This window comes from Epinephelus lanceolatus, chromosome 1 (genome assembly GCF_041903045.1).
Source record: "Epinephelus lanceolatus isolate andai-2023 chromosome 1, ASM4190304v1, whole genome shotgun sequence".
NCBI lineage: Eukaryota > Metazoa > Chordata > Actinopteri > Perciformes > Serranidae > Epinephelus > Epinephelus lanceolatus.
The window spans coordinates 27,822,319-27,839,619 of NC_135734.1; the positions used below are offsets into that span (position 1 = coordinate 27,822,319).

The following is a 17,301-nucleotide window of genomic DNA, read 5'->3' on the forward strand; positions in this document are numbered from 1 at the left end:
TGATTGCCTATATTTGATTTGATAACTTACTTTTGTATCTATTTGGTCTAAATCACATAATGATCCATAGTGTGAGCCCCTAAAGGCGTGAAAACATTCAGCATGCAACAATAATTGAATCAGTTATTAAAAAATGAAAAGACAGACTTAAAAAAAGATGCAACAGACTACCTTTTATTGACTTTTGGTTTTCACAGCATGCTTAACATGCTAAAGTGAACAAGAGATAAGAGGATTATATTGTATGGCTCCTTGCCACTGTACAACCTTGTAGTCTTTCTCATTCCTCTGTGTGCTTTGTCTGAAATGACAGGACAATAACATGTTACATGTTTGGCCAGATAATGGAAATTTAAAACAAACTGCAGAGTTAAATCCAAATTTAAAAATGAGCAATTCTACAAACTTGAGTAATCTTAGATAGCTATGTTTTTACCTTGACAATTTTTTACCCTTTTTGATCTGAGACTCAGCATGACATTGTTGAAATAATGGAGCAAAGTAGGTTTTTTTGTGTGGGATTACATTATAAAGTACATCTAGATAATCCAGAGTTTTAGATAAATCCATACAGCTAAGACACTGCCTTAATTGTGTAAAAAGTTTTGTCAATTTTCTGTATACTTGAAAAGTATACAACCTAACATTTGAACTTTCTGCTTGTAATGTGTGTGTATAATTAACTCTATAAACCCTTTAAATTAAGAGTGAAGTTAAACAGACAGAATAATGACACAACAAAGGCACTCAGTTGCTTGAAGATTTATTTATTGTTACAAATGCAACACATTATACAAAAAGATCATATTGTATGATTTCTTGTACTGTGTCTTGTCAAAACTGATGCTCATTCTTCGGCATCCTTTCCCTTTGAATCAATACAAAAGAGACAGGAAGAAGTTAGTGATTAAAAACGTTGTATTGATGTAAAAATACAGAAATTCCTAATATGAATGTCATTATAATTTACTAATGACTCTGAGAAATAAAAAGGAACATACCCTGACGATTTCACGGCTTTTAGCCCTCAGCTTGTTGACCTGAGATTCAGCGATGTCAGCACGCTCCTGAGCTTCCTCCATCTCATGCTGCACCCTCCTGCACCTGGACAGGTGAGTGTTGGCCTGCTCCTCCTGTATAGTAAGCCACAGTGAAGTCAATTACTGTTGACTGAGTGACATGTTCTTAATGTGTGCCGTTATGAATAATTAGGTGCACTCACCGCCTCCTCAGCCTGCCTCTTGTAGGATTTCACTTTCAGCTGCAGCTTGTCCACCAGATCCTGAAGTCTGGCGATGTTCTTCTTGTCCTCCTCAAACTGTTGTAAATCAGGAATGATAGAACACTGTAATACAGGCTAAATACTAGTCTTTATAACCATAGAGAACTATGACCAGAAGCATTTGCTGCAGTTAAAGTTTTATTATTATTAAGATATCAATTTACCTGATAGGTGAGCTCCTTTACTTTCCTCTCATATTTTCGCACTCCCTTGATAGCTTCAGCACCCCGCCTCTGCTCAGCATCAACTTCAGCTTCCAATTCCCTAACCTTGGAGGATGAATCAGATTGCAGTGATTTTATAAGTAAAACGTTGTCATGGCTTACAGTAATTATGAATAGGTTGGCCCTCATGGCACTTACCCTAGCCTCCAGTTTCTGGAGCTGCTTCTTGCCGCCCTTCATGGCCAGATTCTCAGCTTCATCAAGGCGGTGCTGCAGGTCCTTCACCGTCACCTCCAGGTTCTTCTTCATCCTCTCCAAATGAGCGCTGGTGTCCTGCTCCTTCTTCAGCTCCTCTGCCATCATGGCCGCCTGAAATGTTGGTGAATTTTATTGATTGTAAGTCCACTGCAGTCTTATGTCTTAACTGCTATAATACTAGATACAGTGGAGAAACACGCAATATTATGCACTGATATATTATGCCGTATACTTTGGTTTTAGTGACATATAAATGCATAAGGATGACTCACATCAGTGATGGCCTTCTTGGCCTTCTCTTCAGCATTTCTTGCTTCCTGCACAGAATCTTCCACTTCACCTTGGATCTGAATGAGATCAGCCTCCAGCTTCTTCTTGGTGTTGATGAGGCTGGTATTCTAAACAAATAATAGCTTGGATTGGATTACATTCTTACTTTCCAGTTGTCAGATATTTTTACATGTTATTATTTGAATCTTTATTCACCTGAGAGTGCAGCAGTCCCACACGCTCACTGGCATCAATCAGCTCCTGTTCAGCCACTTTGCGGCTTCTCTCCGTCTGCTCCAGTGCAGCTCTCAGCTCCTCGATCTCAGCCAGCATCAGGTTGTTCCTGCGCTCCACCATGGCAACCTGTTCCCTCATTTCCTCCTGACCTCTTATGGCTTCATCAAGGTGCAGTTGTGCATCCTAAATTAATAATAAAAAATGTTTGCAATACAGTCTGAATAAAGAAAACTTTACTTTAAGTTTTGTTGAATAAAAACCACCATACCTTAAGCTGTCCCTGCACGTTTCTCAGTTGTTTCTGGGCTTCAGCTGCCTGGCGGTTGGCATGACTCAGCTGAATCTCCATCTCATTGAGGTCTCCCTCCATCTTCTTCTTGATTCTCAGGGCATCATTCCTGCTCCTGACTTCAGCATCCAAAGTAGTCTGCATGGACTCAATAACTCTCTGGCTGTTCCTCTTGATCTGCTCAATCTCTTCATCCTTCTCTGCAAGTTTTCTGTCAATTTCACCCTTGACCTGCGTGAGCTCCAGCTGGATACGGAGAATCTTGGATTCCTCATGCTCCAGGGTAGCCTTGAGAAAAAAAAAAGAAATATTGTGCAACCCCAGCATTATTTTAAAAAAAAAAGTGTTTAATGAGATACATTTATTTTGTCAGACAGTACCTCTGCCTCTTCAAGTGATGTCTGGAGTTCGGTCTTCTCTGCCTCGACAGTCTTTTTCCCTTTCTCCAGTTCATGAATGGTTTTTCCACTTTCACCAATTTGCTCAGTTAGATCAGAGATCTCCTCTGTAACATAAAAGGTTGAAACGGTTCTTTAAGTAAGTGAGAGCTGAATTACTTTTATCTTTTTGGCTGACATTTAGATTTAATGTACTGTGTAGTTGTACATTCATAGAAAATAAATAAATTCAGCACTGTATTACATTTGATGTTAGTTTGAAACCATAGATCTTGCACATTAAATGTGTTTGCCCACTGGGAGGCGCACTCTTCCAATCATGTCTCTTCATTCAACGCTATGACAAAACTTAATTTATAGAATCTGCAAAATTCTGCACAATCAAACCGCTGTCAGTTGTTTTTTTATAAGTTTTCATACGTTGCAGGTTCTTGTTCTCTCTCTTCAGGGTCTCCAAGTGGTCCAGAGTTTCCTCATATGAATTTTTCAGCTTGAACATTTCAGTGCTTAGAGAACGAGACTCTTTTTGAGCTCCCTCCAGCTCTGCCTGGCTTTCCTCAAACTTCTGCTTCCACTCTGCAAGAACCTACAAATATAAAAGGGACCCATGTGTTACAGTGATTCACAATTTTACAGTCTTCATGTCAGCACACAAGGCATGAATATAAAATAGGACCTTATCAAAGTTCCTTTGTTTCTTGTCGAGGTTAGCAGCCAGAGCATTAGCTCTCTCCACATCAATCATCATGTCCTCCACTTCACCATGCAGTCTTTGTTTGGTCTTTTCCAGAGAGGCACATTTTGCATTCACAGCCTCGATGGATTCCTCTGCATCCTGAAGACGCTGGGCAAGCTTTTTCCTGCAAAAATAGGTCATGATGAGTTAGGGAATCGATGCATGTGATAACAGACTAAAGCTCTAATGTGAGTGCATCCCTCCCAAACAACCAATGTAAAGTGTGTTCAGCACTGCAGAAGAGCTTAGATTTGTCATTGATTGTGTTTATATGAAGTTTAAATGACTTACTTGGCCTCCTCCAGTTCCTCAGTGCGCTGAATGGCATCAGTCTCGTATTTGGCTCTCCACTGAGCCACCTCGCTGTTAGCCTTGGACATGCCACGCTGCAGCTCAGATTTGGCCTCCTGCTCCTCCTCATACTGCTCTCTGAGCAGGTCGCAGTCATGACGAGCTGACTGAACAGCGTGAGCCAGGGCGTTCTTGGCCTTACAAAGAAAAAGAGACATAGTTTTTAAATGTGTCTCAGCAATTTCAAGCTTTGAACTGAGCTGTTTAACTTATATAAGAGTGCATTTCTGTAAGGATTTACTTTAACTTCCTCTTCAATGTGCCTCTTGAGCTCTTCAATCTGCTGAGTATAAGCCACCTTGCTTCTTGTCAGCTGAGAAATCAGGGCTTCTTTCTCCTCCAGCTGGCGACTGAATTCACCTGAAGAGAGACAGAGATTTAGAAGTACAAATGCAAGTATGGGCATTGTTTTGGAAATATAAGATTATAATCAGAAAAATAAATACAAAATAAAGTTTTCTTACCATTCTCTGTTAGCAGTCTGGCTCTTTGTACCCCAATGTCATTCAGCTGCCGCACATGTTCGTCATTTTTGGTCTTCATCTCACTCAGTTGATCCTCAAGAGTACGACACATTTTCTCCAAATTGGTCTGAAATGAGCAAAAGTTGTTTTGATCTAAAGAAATGCAGTGTAGTGGAATTCACTGAGAGCCAAATAAAGGCAGAGTTGTAGCAGAGTAGATTTTATTGACTCAGTTACGATTGAAATCTTTTTTACTTTACCTTTGATTTTGAGACAGACTCCATATTGCTTGTGAGGTCATCGATCTCCATCTTGTATTCGCTTTTCTCTTTCTCCAGCTTCTGTTTGACTCTCTGGAGGTTATCAATCTGTTCTCCCAGCTCTGCCACACTGTCAGCTTGCTTCTTGCGGAGAGCTGCAGCAGTTGCCTCGTGCTGCAGGGTGGACTCTTCGAGATCACGACGCAGCTTCTGAAACTCGGCCTCACGTTTTTTGTTCATCTCAATCTGAACAGACGTCGCTCCACCAGCTTCCTCAAGCCTCTCGCTGATCTCCTCAAGTTCCCTGGAGAGGTCAGCCCTCTGCTTCTCCACCTTGGCCCGAGCAGCTCGCTCAGCCTCAATCTCTTCCTCCAGCTCCTCAATACGAGCCTAATATTTACATTTTGAAGAAAACAAAAACCTATAAACATAGCCACAATCTAAATTTTGAAACATCTGAGCGGATTACAATCATTGTTGGATACTATTAACATACTATACCAACCTGAAGCTCTTTGATCTTTTTCTGAAGCTGAGCACAAAGAGATTGCTCATCCTCAATCTTGCCAAGAAGTTGGCTTGTTTCAAAGTCCTTCCTGTGTGGGGACAAAAATTCATAAACATTACAACAGTGATGTGGTCACCTAAACTTTGCTGAACATCATTTAAACAGGGGTACCTATTTCTACTGCAGGTTTGTATACAACTTTGTCAAAATAGTATGCTCTCCGCCTAAAGTAGCATTTTATTCTGGCTACTGCTTGCTTCAAAATACAGTTAGTTGAGATATGAATGCATTGTCTAAACTGAAGAACTAAATGACACTCACTTCTTTAATTTCTCCTCAGACTGTTGCTTGTCATTCTCCAGATCCATCACGGTTTCATGGGCCAGTTTAAGATCCCCTTCAAGCTTTCTTTTGGCTCGCTCAAGGTCCATACGAAGCTTCTTTTCTTGCTCCAGGGAACCCTCAAGCTGTTTTAGTCAAGATGAGTAATTGTTTTAAAAAAAAAATATTTTTCATTTTTAATACGACTGAAATCACTTTTTGCTATTATATACATACATCGTCCACTTGCTGCTCTAGTTTGGTCTTGGACTTCGTCAGAGAGTTGACTTTGTCTTCCTCTGCCTGCAGATCATCGAGGGTCTGCTGATGGGCCTCTTGGAGGGCTTTCTTCTCTTTGGTCAGCTTGGCAATGGTCTCATCTTGAGATGCCATTTCCTCAATCAGGTTTTTAACCTGCATTCACAATATTGTGAAAATTAATTTTAAGGGTTTTAGGATTCTGAAAAGAACAGATTTTAAGGCTTAATGGAAGATGTACAAACCTTGTTCTCAGTGGCATGTTTCTCCTTTTCCACTTTAGCCAGGGTGAGCTCCAAGTCATCAATGTCTTTCTTCAGCTCAGAGCACTCATCCTCCAGCTTCCTCTTCTTTGCAGTCAACTCAGCATTCATTTCCTCCTCATCTTCCAGTCTCTCGGACGTCTCTTTGACTTTGGCCTCAAGCTGGATTTTTGCTTTAATGAGCCCCTCACACCTTTCTTCTGCATCACTGAGGTTTTCAGCTTCCTAGATTTGATATGACATAAAATCAAAATGATCATTACTGAACTTTAAAAACCAGGATCTCTGGAAAAGTAATCCCTTCTTTCTTTTTAACTTACAGACTGAACTTGTAGCTGCAAGTCATTCTTCTCCTGCAGCAGAGACACCATCTTCTCCTCCAGTTCCTTCTTCTTAGCTGAAACCTTCGCAAGTTCCTCTTTCATCTTTTCAAAGTCCTCTTTCATTTGTGCCATCTCTTTTTCTGTCTCTGCACTCTTCAGCAGGGGCTTAATCTTAAAGTACAGCTTCATCCATGGCCAGGTTTTGACATTCATGAATGAGCGGATGTTGTACTGGATGGAATAAATTGCCTCCCTGAAGAAAACAGGTATCAAAATAAAAAGATTACTTTAGATTCTTAAATCTGTATTGATACAAAATACAGATTGGGTTTTCAATGTTAATATTTTGCTGGATCATTACAGTCAAGTCGTCATCAAAAAATGTGCAGTTGCCTTTTTGATGAGTGAAGGTCACTGTGTACAGTACCTGCGCTCCATCATCTTGACAAACTCTCTCCTCATGAGGAAACCTCTGCAGAGAGCCTGAGTCATTGTGACCAGCTCAGCCAGTTTCTCATCTCTCATCTCCTCCAGAGTTCCCAGCAGACCGGCTTTGAAGAACACCTAAAACAAAGTGAAGTTTTTCATGAGTTTTTCCGCTCACTTGAAGTATCACGGTTAGCAGTTGTTTTTGCTTTAAAACACACCCATAACAGACAAATGGATTACCTTTGTGTGTCCAAATTTGTACTGGGTTTGATCAATGTCAATAGAGCCCAAGAGTTTCTCTGAGGCCTTTTTGTTGTCGATGAATTGTCCCTCAGGAATGACGCTGGCATTCAGAACCTTGTATCTGATTGGAGGGAAATAGATTAACAATGAATAGTAGATCACAATATTGTTGAAATTGTAAATTTTTTGTAATTCAGTAATTACCTCTGCTTGAAGTCACCGTAGAGGATTCTGCTGGGGAAACCTTTCCTGCAGATCCTGATACCTTCCAGCACACCGTTACACCTCAGCTGGTGGATGACCAGGAAGTTCTCCATGAGACCTTAAAGACATATAAAGGTCAGTCTTGTGTTGCATAATTATAGAAGTGTGTAAATGCATATACGAATACTGATGTTACGCTTACCAGGAGTCTTTGATTCATTTGGAATCAAACAACGTACAAAATGAGGGTGAGTGCTCCTTAAGTTCGTCATCAACTTGCCCAAATTCTCCTGAAATATGGAAGAATTTAAATTGTTACATAATGGATAATGACAATGGGTCCCCAGCAATACACCCACCATGTGTGTAGTAGGTCAGATGAACAGTTCTCAAGACATGTAAAAGACAGACAGGCAGACAGAGTGACAGTCGGATAGATGGGTGGACCGAGATTCCTTGCTTTACAATTAGACGTCATGAGGCAGAAATTTGTGATACTTACCCTGAACAGAGCGGATACGGTCTGAAAAGACCCACCCTTCTTCTTGCCACCTTTCTTGCCACCACCCTCAGCTGTGCAATGAAGATTAAATATGAATTACTAACTTGAACAAATGTAATCCATTTTTTTGATTTAAAGCTATGTTTTGGGGCATTTTAGCCTTTAATGTATAGGACAGACAAGTGTGAAAGGGGGAGAGAGAGAGGGAGTGACATGCAGCAAAGGGCCACAGGCTGGAGTCGAACCCAGGCCGCTGTGGCAACAGCCTGGTACATGGGGCGCCTGCTCTACCACTAAGCCACCGACGCCCCATGTAATCCATTTTTATTTGAACTGCAGTCTTATACTAATCTACAACTAACCAGCTTATTTTAAGATGTAATAAAAACAAAAGAAAATGGCTCCAACTTCTTTAAAATCTAATCATTACCTTCTGTTGAGGCATGTGAAGCATAGAGGTGAGCCAACAGTTTGGTGGAAGACTTCTGGTAGAGCTGAACAGCTGAGTCATTCAGAGGGTCTTTGTTCTTATCCAGCCAGCCATTGACATTGTAGTCAACAGTGCCGGCATAGTGCACCAGAGAGAAATGGGCCTCAGCTTTGCCTTTGGCAGGTTTGGGTTTCTGGAAGGGAGCACTTTTTCCAAGATGCTGGTCATACATTTTGTTCTTGAAGGTCATGTCTGTAGCCTTGGGGAACATGCACTCCTCTTCAAGGATGGAGAAGATGCCCATTGGCTGTTACCGATAACACAAATGAGAAAAAAGTACATTTATGTACAGCCCTTTAATAGTGAGGACCATTATTTTTTTCATCACTGTAACAAATGTCTCTTGTAGTACCTTCTCAATCAGCTCAATACAGGCAGCCAAGTCCATACCAAAATCAATGAACTCCCATTCAATTCCCTCTTTCTTGTACTCCTCTTGCTCCAGGACAAACATGTGGTGGTTGAAAAACTGTTGCAGTTTTTCATTGGTGAAGTTGATGCACAGCTGCTCCAAGCTGTTGAACTAAAGAAATTATGATGTCAAAGTCAGCAGGGGCCTTAAGTAACATTAACTACAAATGAAAATACTTGTACTCCGAGCCTCAAATGAAGCTGCATAAGATCATGTAGTATAAGCCAGGCATACTTACATCAAAAATTTCAAACCCAGCAATATCCAGGACACCGATGAAATAACTTCTGGGCTGCTTGGTATCCAACATTTCATTAATTCTGATGACCATCCACAGGAACATTTTCTCATAGACAGACTTGGAGAGGGCCATGACAGCGTTGTTTACCTGATTTTACAAATGAACAACACAATATTGAGCATGTGGTAAATATGAACAAAAGTGACTCAACATTTTGAGGGTTAAAGAGTTAAGAAAGCATACAAAACTATGATCCAAAGAACTTGTTAGCCATGCTTGCATTATGAGTCTTAAGCCAGAAATATATTATTAATAATATATGTTAAAATGTGAAAATGGAAGACATTCTTTTGGATGTTGTGTTTTGTATTGTTTTAGGATGTATGTTCTTGTTGACATCCCATACCTGAGGGACAGTTTGACCTTTGGTCACATACTCATTCCCAACCTTCACTCTGGGGTAGCATAGTGCTTTTAGCAGATCGGCGGAGTTCAGACCCATGAGGTAGGCGATTTTATCTGCCACTAAAAGAGAAACACAAGTAGTAGTCTATAAACCTTACGTCTAGGACAACTTCATGAACATTCTTCTAAATTACAAGTTATTTGTCAAAAGGAAAAACTTGACTACGTCATGTAGCTCATGGTGATTGGGTTTCATACCCTCAGTGCCATCAGGCTCAGCCTGCTCTTCACGCTGCTTCTGCTTGAACTTCATGTTCCCGTGATGCATCACTGCTCCAGTCAGCTTGTACATGCTTGCCTTCTCTTCTGCAGTGAAGCCCAGGATGTCGATAGCAGTCTGTGAAATAAAGTCAGTTTAAAAAACACAAATTAGTATTCAGCTGTTGCCCTGCCTCTCCAAATGTTTAACATCTGTTACCCTAATATAATACAGCTTACTTTGCTTTACAGCACAAAGCAGCACGATTTTGATCAAATAAAAATGGTGTGAAATTATTAGTTCTATTTTATCTCCTACATTTTAGAATTATTTTAGCATTAGCATGAATAGTTGTCTGTCTCTATGTCTCAGCCCTATGATAGACTGGTGACCTGTCTAGGGTGTACTCTGCCTCTCACTCAGTGTCAGCTGGGACTGGCTTCAGCCCATTGGAAACAACTCCTTCATATAAACTATCCAGTACAACATTACCATATATTACTGCCCCAAATATAACCATAGAGTTTAGTCAAAATGATAAATGTATTGCAGAGATATAATAAATGGGGAACTTAATGTCCAAAATAAAAATAAAGCAAAGCTAGCAAAGTGAAATTGTCCGTACATCAGTGGCGATGAATTCTTCAACGTCATCAATGCTCTTGACAGTGATTTCACCCTGACTGATCATGGGATAGTCATATGGATTTTTGGTGATCAGGAGAGCCTCTAAAGAAAGGGAAAAAGCGTAAATATTACAGAATATATACATATATATCTGTGATAAGCTGTTGTTGTATACTTGCTGTAAAATAACTGACAGCATTGTTTACGAATGTCTCACCTATCAGCTCAGGTTTGTGGCCTGTTGTGAGCTGATAGAAGATGTGGTAGCTCCTCTCAGCAGACAGCTGGAACGTCACACGAGACTTCTCCAGCAGATCTGTTTGGATTGATGTTGTGGAAAGGTTAGGGGAAATCTCCTGTGCAGCAAAGCTGTAGAAGTTGGCCTTGTTTTAAAACAGTTAATGAAAGTTCCACAAAAAAATCTTACATGTTTCAATATCAGCTGAAGCCAGCTTTCCAGTTGTCCCAAAGTGAATTCTGATGAATTTACCCTGTACAAAAACAGAGTAACATTTAAAGGGCCAGTGTGTAAAATGGGTTGAAAACAGTGACATTTAGCGTTTAGATTCTAGATTGCAGCACTCACTCGCTTGCCTGTGCTCACCTCTCCCGTCGGCAAAGTTACGGTGGCCTCCGAGGATAACAAAAGTGGATTCACCGCACACACAGGGCTGAATTGCCTCTTATTTTATTAATCAGTCTACAAAACAACGCGTTTCGCCCATGGCTTCATCAGGTTTGTTACACAGTCCACAGCACAGGTGATTTGAAATAGGCTGCAGCTGTACTGAATCCAATCAGCAGGGTACACAGGAGTAACGTTACTGCTATCCTATTGTCTATTATGCCTTTGACATAAGACTAAAATTTTCGCAAGTGTTTTACAGTAATTGCTCTAACTGGAGATGATGTAACGTTATGAACTCTCCTCCTCACTCCCTACTTGTCGAGTCCGACACGTAACGCTATTATACTACGTGCTGACAAATAGTAGCATTTATTTTAGTAGTTTACCTGTCCAGCAGAAAACATGCCACTTCAGTGTCGGATTGAAGCCCTTTGTCCTTCATGAACCCCCGCCATTGCTGAAAAACATCACCGATGTTTATTCTCTGCAACCGCTTGTCCCGTTTTCTTTGCCCCTCTTCTTTCCCTCATCTTCTTTTCCTCACAGATGACAGTTTGGGTTCATTCTCTCCTGTTGCGTGGTAAGTGTGGTCCAATCACAAACTTTATAACTAAAAAAACTTTTCACTACTCTCTATTGCGAACTACTAACATTCTGCTGTTTCCTCCTCCTTCTTCCTTCCTTCCGCTGTCTTCTTTGTTGGTTTATTTATAGACGTGAAACGCGTTCTCTGGCTGGCTGGATTGTCCGCTCGGGCTGCCATACATACATGGCGGCGCAAGATGGCGACCTCTCTAAAGCAAGGCCCTTGCTATATATATATAAAGGCATAATTATAAGGCTACGAAAACCAAACAGATTTTATTTTATAGCGATTATACACTTATATAAACATATTAATGGGTAGAATATTCAGATTCAGATTTGACAATAAACCATGCCAAATATTACACACTGGCCCTTTAAGTTAATGTCTAGATCAGTGATTGTTGTTAAAAAGATAACATGCAATTTCAAGTCAAAAGTTTTAAAACAACTTACAAAACGTGAAGAGTTGTCATTCCTCACAGTCTTGGCATTACCATAAGCTTCCAACAGTGGGTTCGCTGCAATGATTTGGTCTTCCAGTGACCCCTAGATATAACATTCATTTTGTCAATGGGACAATACTCAAGACAACTTCTCATTATATCATATTTCATATGAATATTGTTCAACTTTCCTTACCTGCATCTTTCCAGGTACTGGTTCAGCTTTCTTTCCTCCAGCCACTGCGATTGTCGCAAAGTACTGGATGACACGTTTGGTGTTGACAGTCTTTCCTGCACCAGATTCTCCACTGGTTAAGGGGTGTGTTTATAATTATTTATTTGAAATGACTGATACAACTACTGTTGCCAGTACTTACAGTGTAGATAATATAAAAATCTGTCACTTACGTAATCAGGATCGACTGGTTTTCTCTATCTGCAAGACATCAAAATGTTGTACAACATTTAGGATTTGACTTCTCGTAAAGTACAGCTGCTATATTTCTGGACACACAGTAGCTTAAAAACTGACTGATACCTTGGAGCATGAACTGATAGGCGTTGTCCGAGATGGAGAAGATGTGGGGTGGAGCCTCAATCCTCTTTTTGCCTCTGTATCCTTGTACAACCACTGAGTCATACACTGGGAGCCACTTGTAGGGGTTCACAGTGACGCAGAACAGCCCTGAGTAGGTCTGTAACAGTGTGAAATATAAAAGAATGAGTGTTTTTTCTAAAATACCTGTACATGTTTTTAAAGTTATTGCTCTCATCCACAGAACTCACGTAGATCATCCATGCTGCATAACGCTCTTTGAGGTTATACAGCACAGAAGGCTCACTGAGGTGGGTCATCATGGCCATGTCCTCAATCTTATCGAACTTTGGAGGGTTCATGGGGAAGATTTCATCCTCTTTCACAGTGAGAGACTGTTACAGGGACAGGAGAGGCACAAAAATAAGATTAGCCACTGTCCAGCAGTCATATATTGTCTAATGTAACGTCCGATTTTAAAACCTTAGTTGCTAATCACAAATTATTAATCTGTCTTTCTGCAAACCAATTTTTGTAGTTATTTTTCATTTTTACTTTTAAATCATTAAATAGCTAACATATGCAACAACAGTCCAGATTATACAGTTGCAATCAAAATTATTCAACCCCCATTGCATATTAGGCTTATTGGCAAAATTTTTTTAGCTGTTTGCAATAAACAAAGTAGACAAGAACAGTTGAAATAGTTTAATAAAACTAATATTACCATGGGTTTTATCCAAATTCAATGCAAAATGCTACTTTTAATCACTACTGCAGTCTCAGAATTATTCAACCCCCTGTCTCAAGCACACCTGATGCAACTAATCAAAATTATTCAACCCCCTGTTTCAAGCACACCTGGTGCAACTAATCAAGGGCTTCATTAGTTCAGGTGTGCTTGAGATAGAACACATAAATACCTGGACTGGCTAGGGTTTTGTTGAGTGACGTTTGATTGCATGTTAGAAATATGGCTAAGTCAAAAAAATTGTCCAAAAAGTTCAGAGAAGAAATCATTGCCTTGCACAAACAAGGAAAAGGACACAAAAAGATAGAAAAAGCTCTGAATGTTCCTAGAGATACAGTTGGAAGCATAGTTCGCAAGTTCAAAGTTAAAGGAACAGTGGCTACACTACCTGGACGTGGCAGAAAGAGGAAACTATCAGTGGCTGCCACCAGATTCCTGAGGAGGCAAGTGTTCAAAAACCCTCGAGTGACTGCAAAACACCTGCAGCAAGACTTGGTGGCAGCAGGCACTGAGTTTTCAGTTTGTACAATAAGGCACATACTAAACACTGAAGGGCTCCATGCCCGGACTCCAAGACGTACACCACTACTGACCCAAAAGCACAAGAAAAGTCGGCTCCGTTATGCTCAAAACCATATAAATAAGCCACAGAAGTTTTGGAATTCTATTCTGTGGAGCGATGAAACAAAACTGGAACTTTGTGGGCCTATGGAACAGCGGTATGTCTGGAGGAAGAATAATGAAGCATATGCTGAAAAGAACACCCTGCCTACAGTGAAGCATGGCGGTGGCTCAGTGATGCTCTGGGGCTGCTTTGCTGCCTCTGGCACTGGAAACCTGCAGTGTGTGGAGGGCACGATGGATTCAGTCAAGTATCAGGAAATCTTAGGTAAAAACGTTGTGCCGTCTGTGAGGAAGCTGAAGCTTGGGCGTCATTGGACCTTCCAAAAGGACAGTGATCCCAAGCATACCTCAAAGTCCACCAAGGCTTGGTTTCAGAAGAAGAAATGGAAGATTCCAGAGTGGCCGTCACAGTCGCCTGACTTGAACCCCATAGAAAATCTCTAGTGGGATTTGAAGAATGTGGTTGCAAAACACACACCCAAGAATATTACTGAACTGGAGGCCATTGCCCATGAGGAATGGGCTAAGATTCCTCAGGAACGCTGTCTGAAGCTGGTGTCTGGCTATGCATCATGTTTGCAGCAGGTCATAACAGCAAAAGGATGCTCTACTAAGTACTGAAGATGCTTGTCATGAAGGGGTTGAATAATTTTGAGACTGCAGTGGTCATTAAAAGTAGCATTTTGTGTTGAATTTGGATTAAAACCCTTGTAATATTAGTTTCATTGAACTACTTAAACAGTTCTTGTGTAATTTGTTTATTGCAAACAGCAGAGAAATTGTATATTTTGCCAATAGGCCTAATATGCAATGGGGGTTGAATAATTTTGATTGCAACTGTACATAACATTTTGAGCAGTGTAAAATTCTTTACAGCCAATATACATAGGACATCATCACAGCATGCTTGCAGCAAAGCATGTCCATTACAATCAACTGAAGCTGCTACATTGACCAAGAAAGCTGTGTTTGGCTGCACAGGCACGAGCTGCTCAACTTTAATTTTTGCAGCTGGTCTATTTATTTTTCTCTTTGCGCGGCTTTGTGGCCCTCCAACAGGAAAAAAAAATACATAATACTGTGTAAAAAAACAAGTAAAACCAGTTTAAGAATGATAAAAGTGAATACCCCATAGTACCAGAGGCAATACAAAGCAGCAGAGCAACACTGTGTGTCACATTAAAATAAATCCATCAAATCAATGCATCCTGTTGGTAATTAATTCAGTACCAGTTAATATACCATATGCTTCCAAACCCTCCATGATCAACTGCATGATCACTTGGTAAAACCCAGTAGACACAGTGAAGCTGGCAGCAACCACATGCTGCAAAGAGGGAGTCTTTGAGCAGGTAAGAAAACCCCAGCTCCACTTTGCCTATGCGACATGTCGCGTCTGTGCTTCATGTATTAAATATGTTAGTTTGAGGAGCTTCATTCTCACCTTCCCTCCGACAAGAGTCTCCACTGTGGCTTTGCCGCCCTCTTTCTTAATGAGTTTCCCCTTGAGGTACATCTCTGTGGGTTCAGCCACAAAGTATGCCGTTTTAGCATCAAAGGGAATGTTTTGAGCTTCAATTCTCTCTCGTTCTGGCTTCCGGAGGAATATGGCCGCTGGGCCAAAACACTCCATCTCTGGGTCAATTTTCGCCATGATGACCCTTTACTGCACATGAGGAAAGAACAATAGTCAGTCATTAAAGCAGGTGGATGAGTGCCCAAGTAGATACTTCTACAATGTCTATTATTACTGTCGTCAAATTAATGCTTTACCTTTAAGATTAGTTGAATACAGAAACTAGCATGACAACACTGTGATGTTCATAGGGGACAAGCTTTACATGTGTAGTACATTTGCCCCAGTAATTAACCCATATCTTATCTTGAGTTATTGTCCAGGATAAAGATGACTCCTAATTTACCTTGGATGACACCAGGTGAGTTTCAGGGGTTTCTGGCAGACTTAAATGCAGACTTCTGAAAAGAAAGTTTGAGATGTAAAATTCAGAAAGGCTAACTCTAAGAATTTACCGTAGGTATTATTAATCTTTATTAAAATAAAGTGAGGAAAATTACAGATAAATAACACTTTACAAACAGTTGTAGTCATATACATTTTTATCTTATGCATTTTAAACACATTATTAAGCTGATTCAAATGATGCATATCAGTATTATAAATATAATATCTAGTAGTTTAATGACTCTAAATACATCTGAGCCAAGAAGAAACTTACCTTTGCTGGGTGCCTGTCCCTTGTGGACGTTTGCTGCTCCTTTTTATACAGTCTGGTGGGAGCCTATCATGTGTGTATTTCTGTATATGGTCATGTCGCCCAGAGTAATGCTTGTGCAGTAGCTGTCACATTACACAGTTTATGGTATGAATTCCTTGCGGGATCATTTCCAGCCTTAAAATGTGTTGGGAATTGAGATTTGATAGATATTTTTTAGTTCCTGTGATTATTGGCAAACAGTAAGGCTGTTTTGTTGGCTTTAGTAAGACCTGTTGTCATAAATTGTGAGGATGGGAGCAAAACTTTAAAATGTATCCTATCATTCATTTTTTGTAGTTTGAGTTTGATTAATGCTGCTAATGTAGCATGCAGATGTGAAGTTGGTTCTGTTTGTGGATACTACGTTTTATACAAATAAGGTACAGATGTGAAGTTGGTTCAGGTTTGCACAAGGTCAGTTCAGTGGTTACAGACAGTCCAAAGGTGTGACTAATGCATCGTTTTAATGCCCCCTGGCACAACAGTAGCCCCTTGCAATGCTTTGGAGAAGCTTTAAAAAGTCACTGATATAATGTTTCAGAGTCCTTACAAGTCAGAAATGATTAAAAAATAAAACGAGTGCCAATGAGCTTTAAAGAAAGAGAAAGGATTGCCTGCTCACAACAGTGCCAACAGCTGCTCTTATTCTTGCTCTTAAGGGATAAACAAGGGAGACTGAGACTGTCCCTAAATGTGGAGCAGCTGAGTGATGAATTCCAGCTCCACTTCCTTTATGCTTTACAGATCACCTCACCCTGACATTTTATGTGTATCAAGGTCTGTAATATTTTGGGCATTCAATTCTAAGTTGTTTTGTTTATTAAAATCTGCAGTATGTGATGAGACAGTCATTGATGGAAAGAGTACTCGTCTGTGTTTTTGCCAACAGTGTGGCTCACAAAAGTCTGGGTTGACAGCCATTAGTTTCCATCAGAAGAAGTATCTACTTACAGCTGTGATTAAGAAGAAGAAATTCTGAAGTGGTTACCCACACGATATAATGAGCCTCTGTCTTCAACAAACGTGTTACATGATACCTGCTCTGAAGTCTTCTGTCTTATTAGGGCAAAACTCAAATATAGCATCAGGCTTGTCTTGATGCTCAAGCCAAATGCTCAAGAGGCTTATTGTGTTTTTATGGTCTTTGATCTCTGTCTGTCACTTTCTTCATTTGTCAGGCAGCAACAACTGCGCTCAGGATAACAAACCAAGGTGTGTGTTAATGAACATTCCAGTCTACAAGCTGGCCACAAAGAGCGCAT

At 40.4% G+C, this 17,301-nt stretch overlaps 1 protein-coding gene across 1 annotated transcript; it reads right to left on the reverse strand.

Annotated features, from left to right (window-relative positions):
- Positions 1-751: 751 nt before the first annotated feature.
- Positions 752-15,761, reverse strand: LOC117256807 (myosin heavy chain, fast skeletal muscle). The gene is made up of 40 exons (XM_033626496.2): positions 15,686-15,761; positions 15,208-15,429; positions 12,640-12,783; positions 12,392-12,548; positions 12,262-12,289; positions 12,050-12,161; positions 11,864-11,956; positions 10,622-10,685; positions 10,412-10,510; positions 10,193-10,296; positions 9,567-9,705; positions 9,310-9,428; positions 8,901-9,050; positions 8,603-8,773; positions 8,191-8,497; positions 7,761-7,831; positions 7,461-7,548; positions 7,259-7,376; positions 7,052-7,175; positions 6,810-6,946; positions 6,380-6,635; positions 6,042-6,284; positions 5,776-5,952; positions 5,539-5,684; positions 5,215-5,305; positions 4,710-5,099; positions 4,450-4,576; positions 4,227-4,345; positions 3,926-4,122; positions 3,575-3,758; positions 3,319-3,484; positions 2,881-3,005; positions 2,480-2,788; positions 2,191-2,394; positions 1,977-2,102; positions 1,645-1,815; positions 1,447-1,551; positions 1,223-1,318; positions 1,002-1,133; positions 752-868 (listed from the first exon to the last, which is right to left on the reverse strand). The coding sequence occupies exons 2-40, from the start codon at positions 15,415-15,417 to the stop codon at positions 848-850; spliced, it is 5,820 nt and encodes a 1,939-aa protein (XP_033482387.2). The 5' UTR covers positions 15,418-15,429; positions 15,686-15,761; the 3' UTR covers positions 752-847.
- Positions 15,762-17,301: the final 1,540 nt, after the last annotated feature.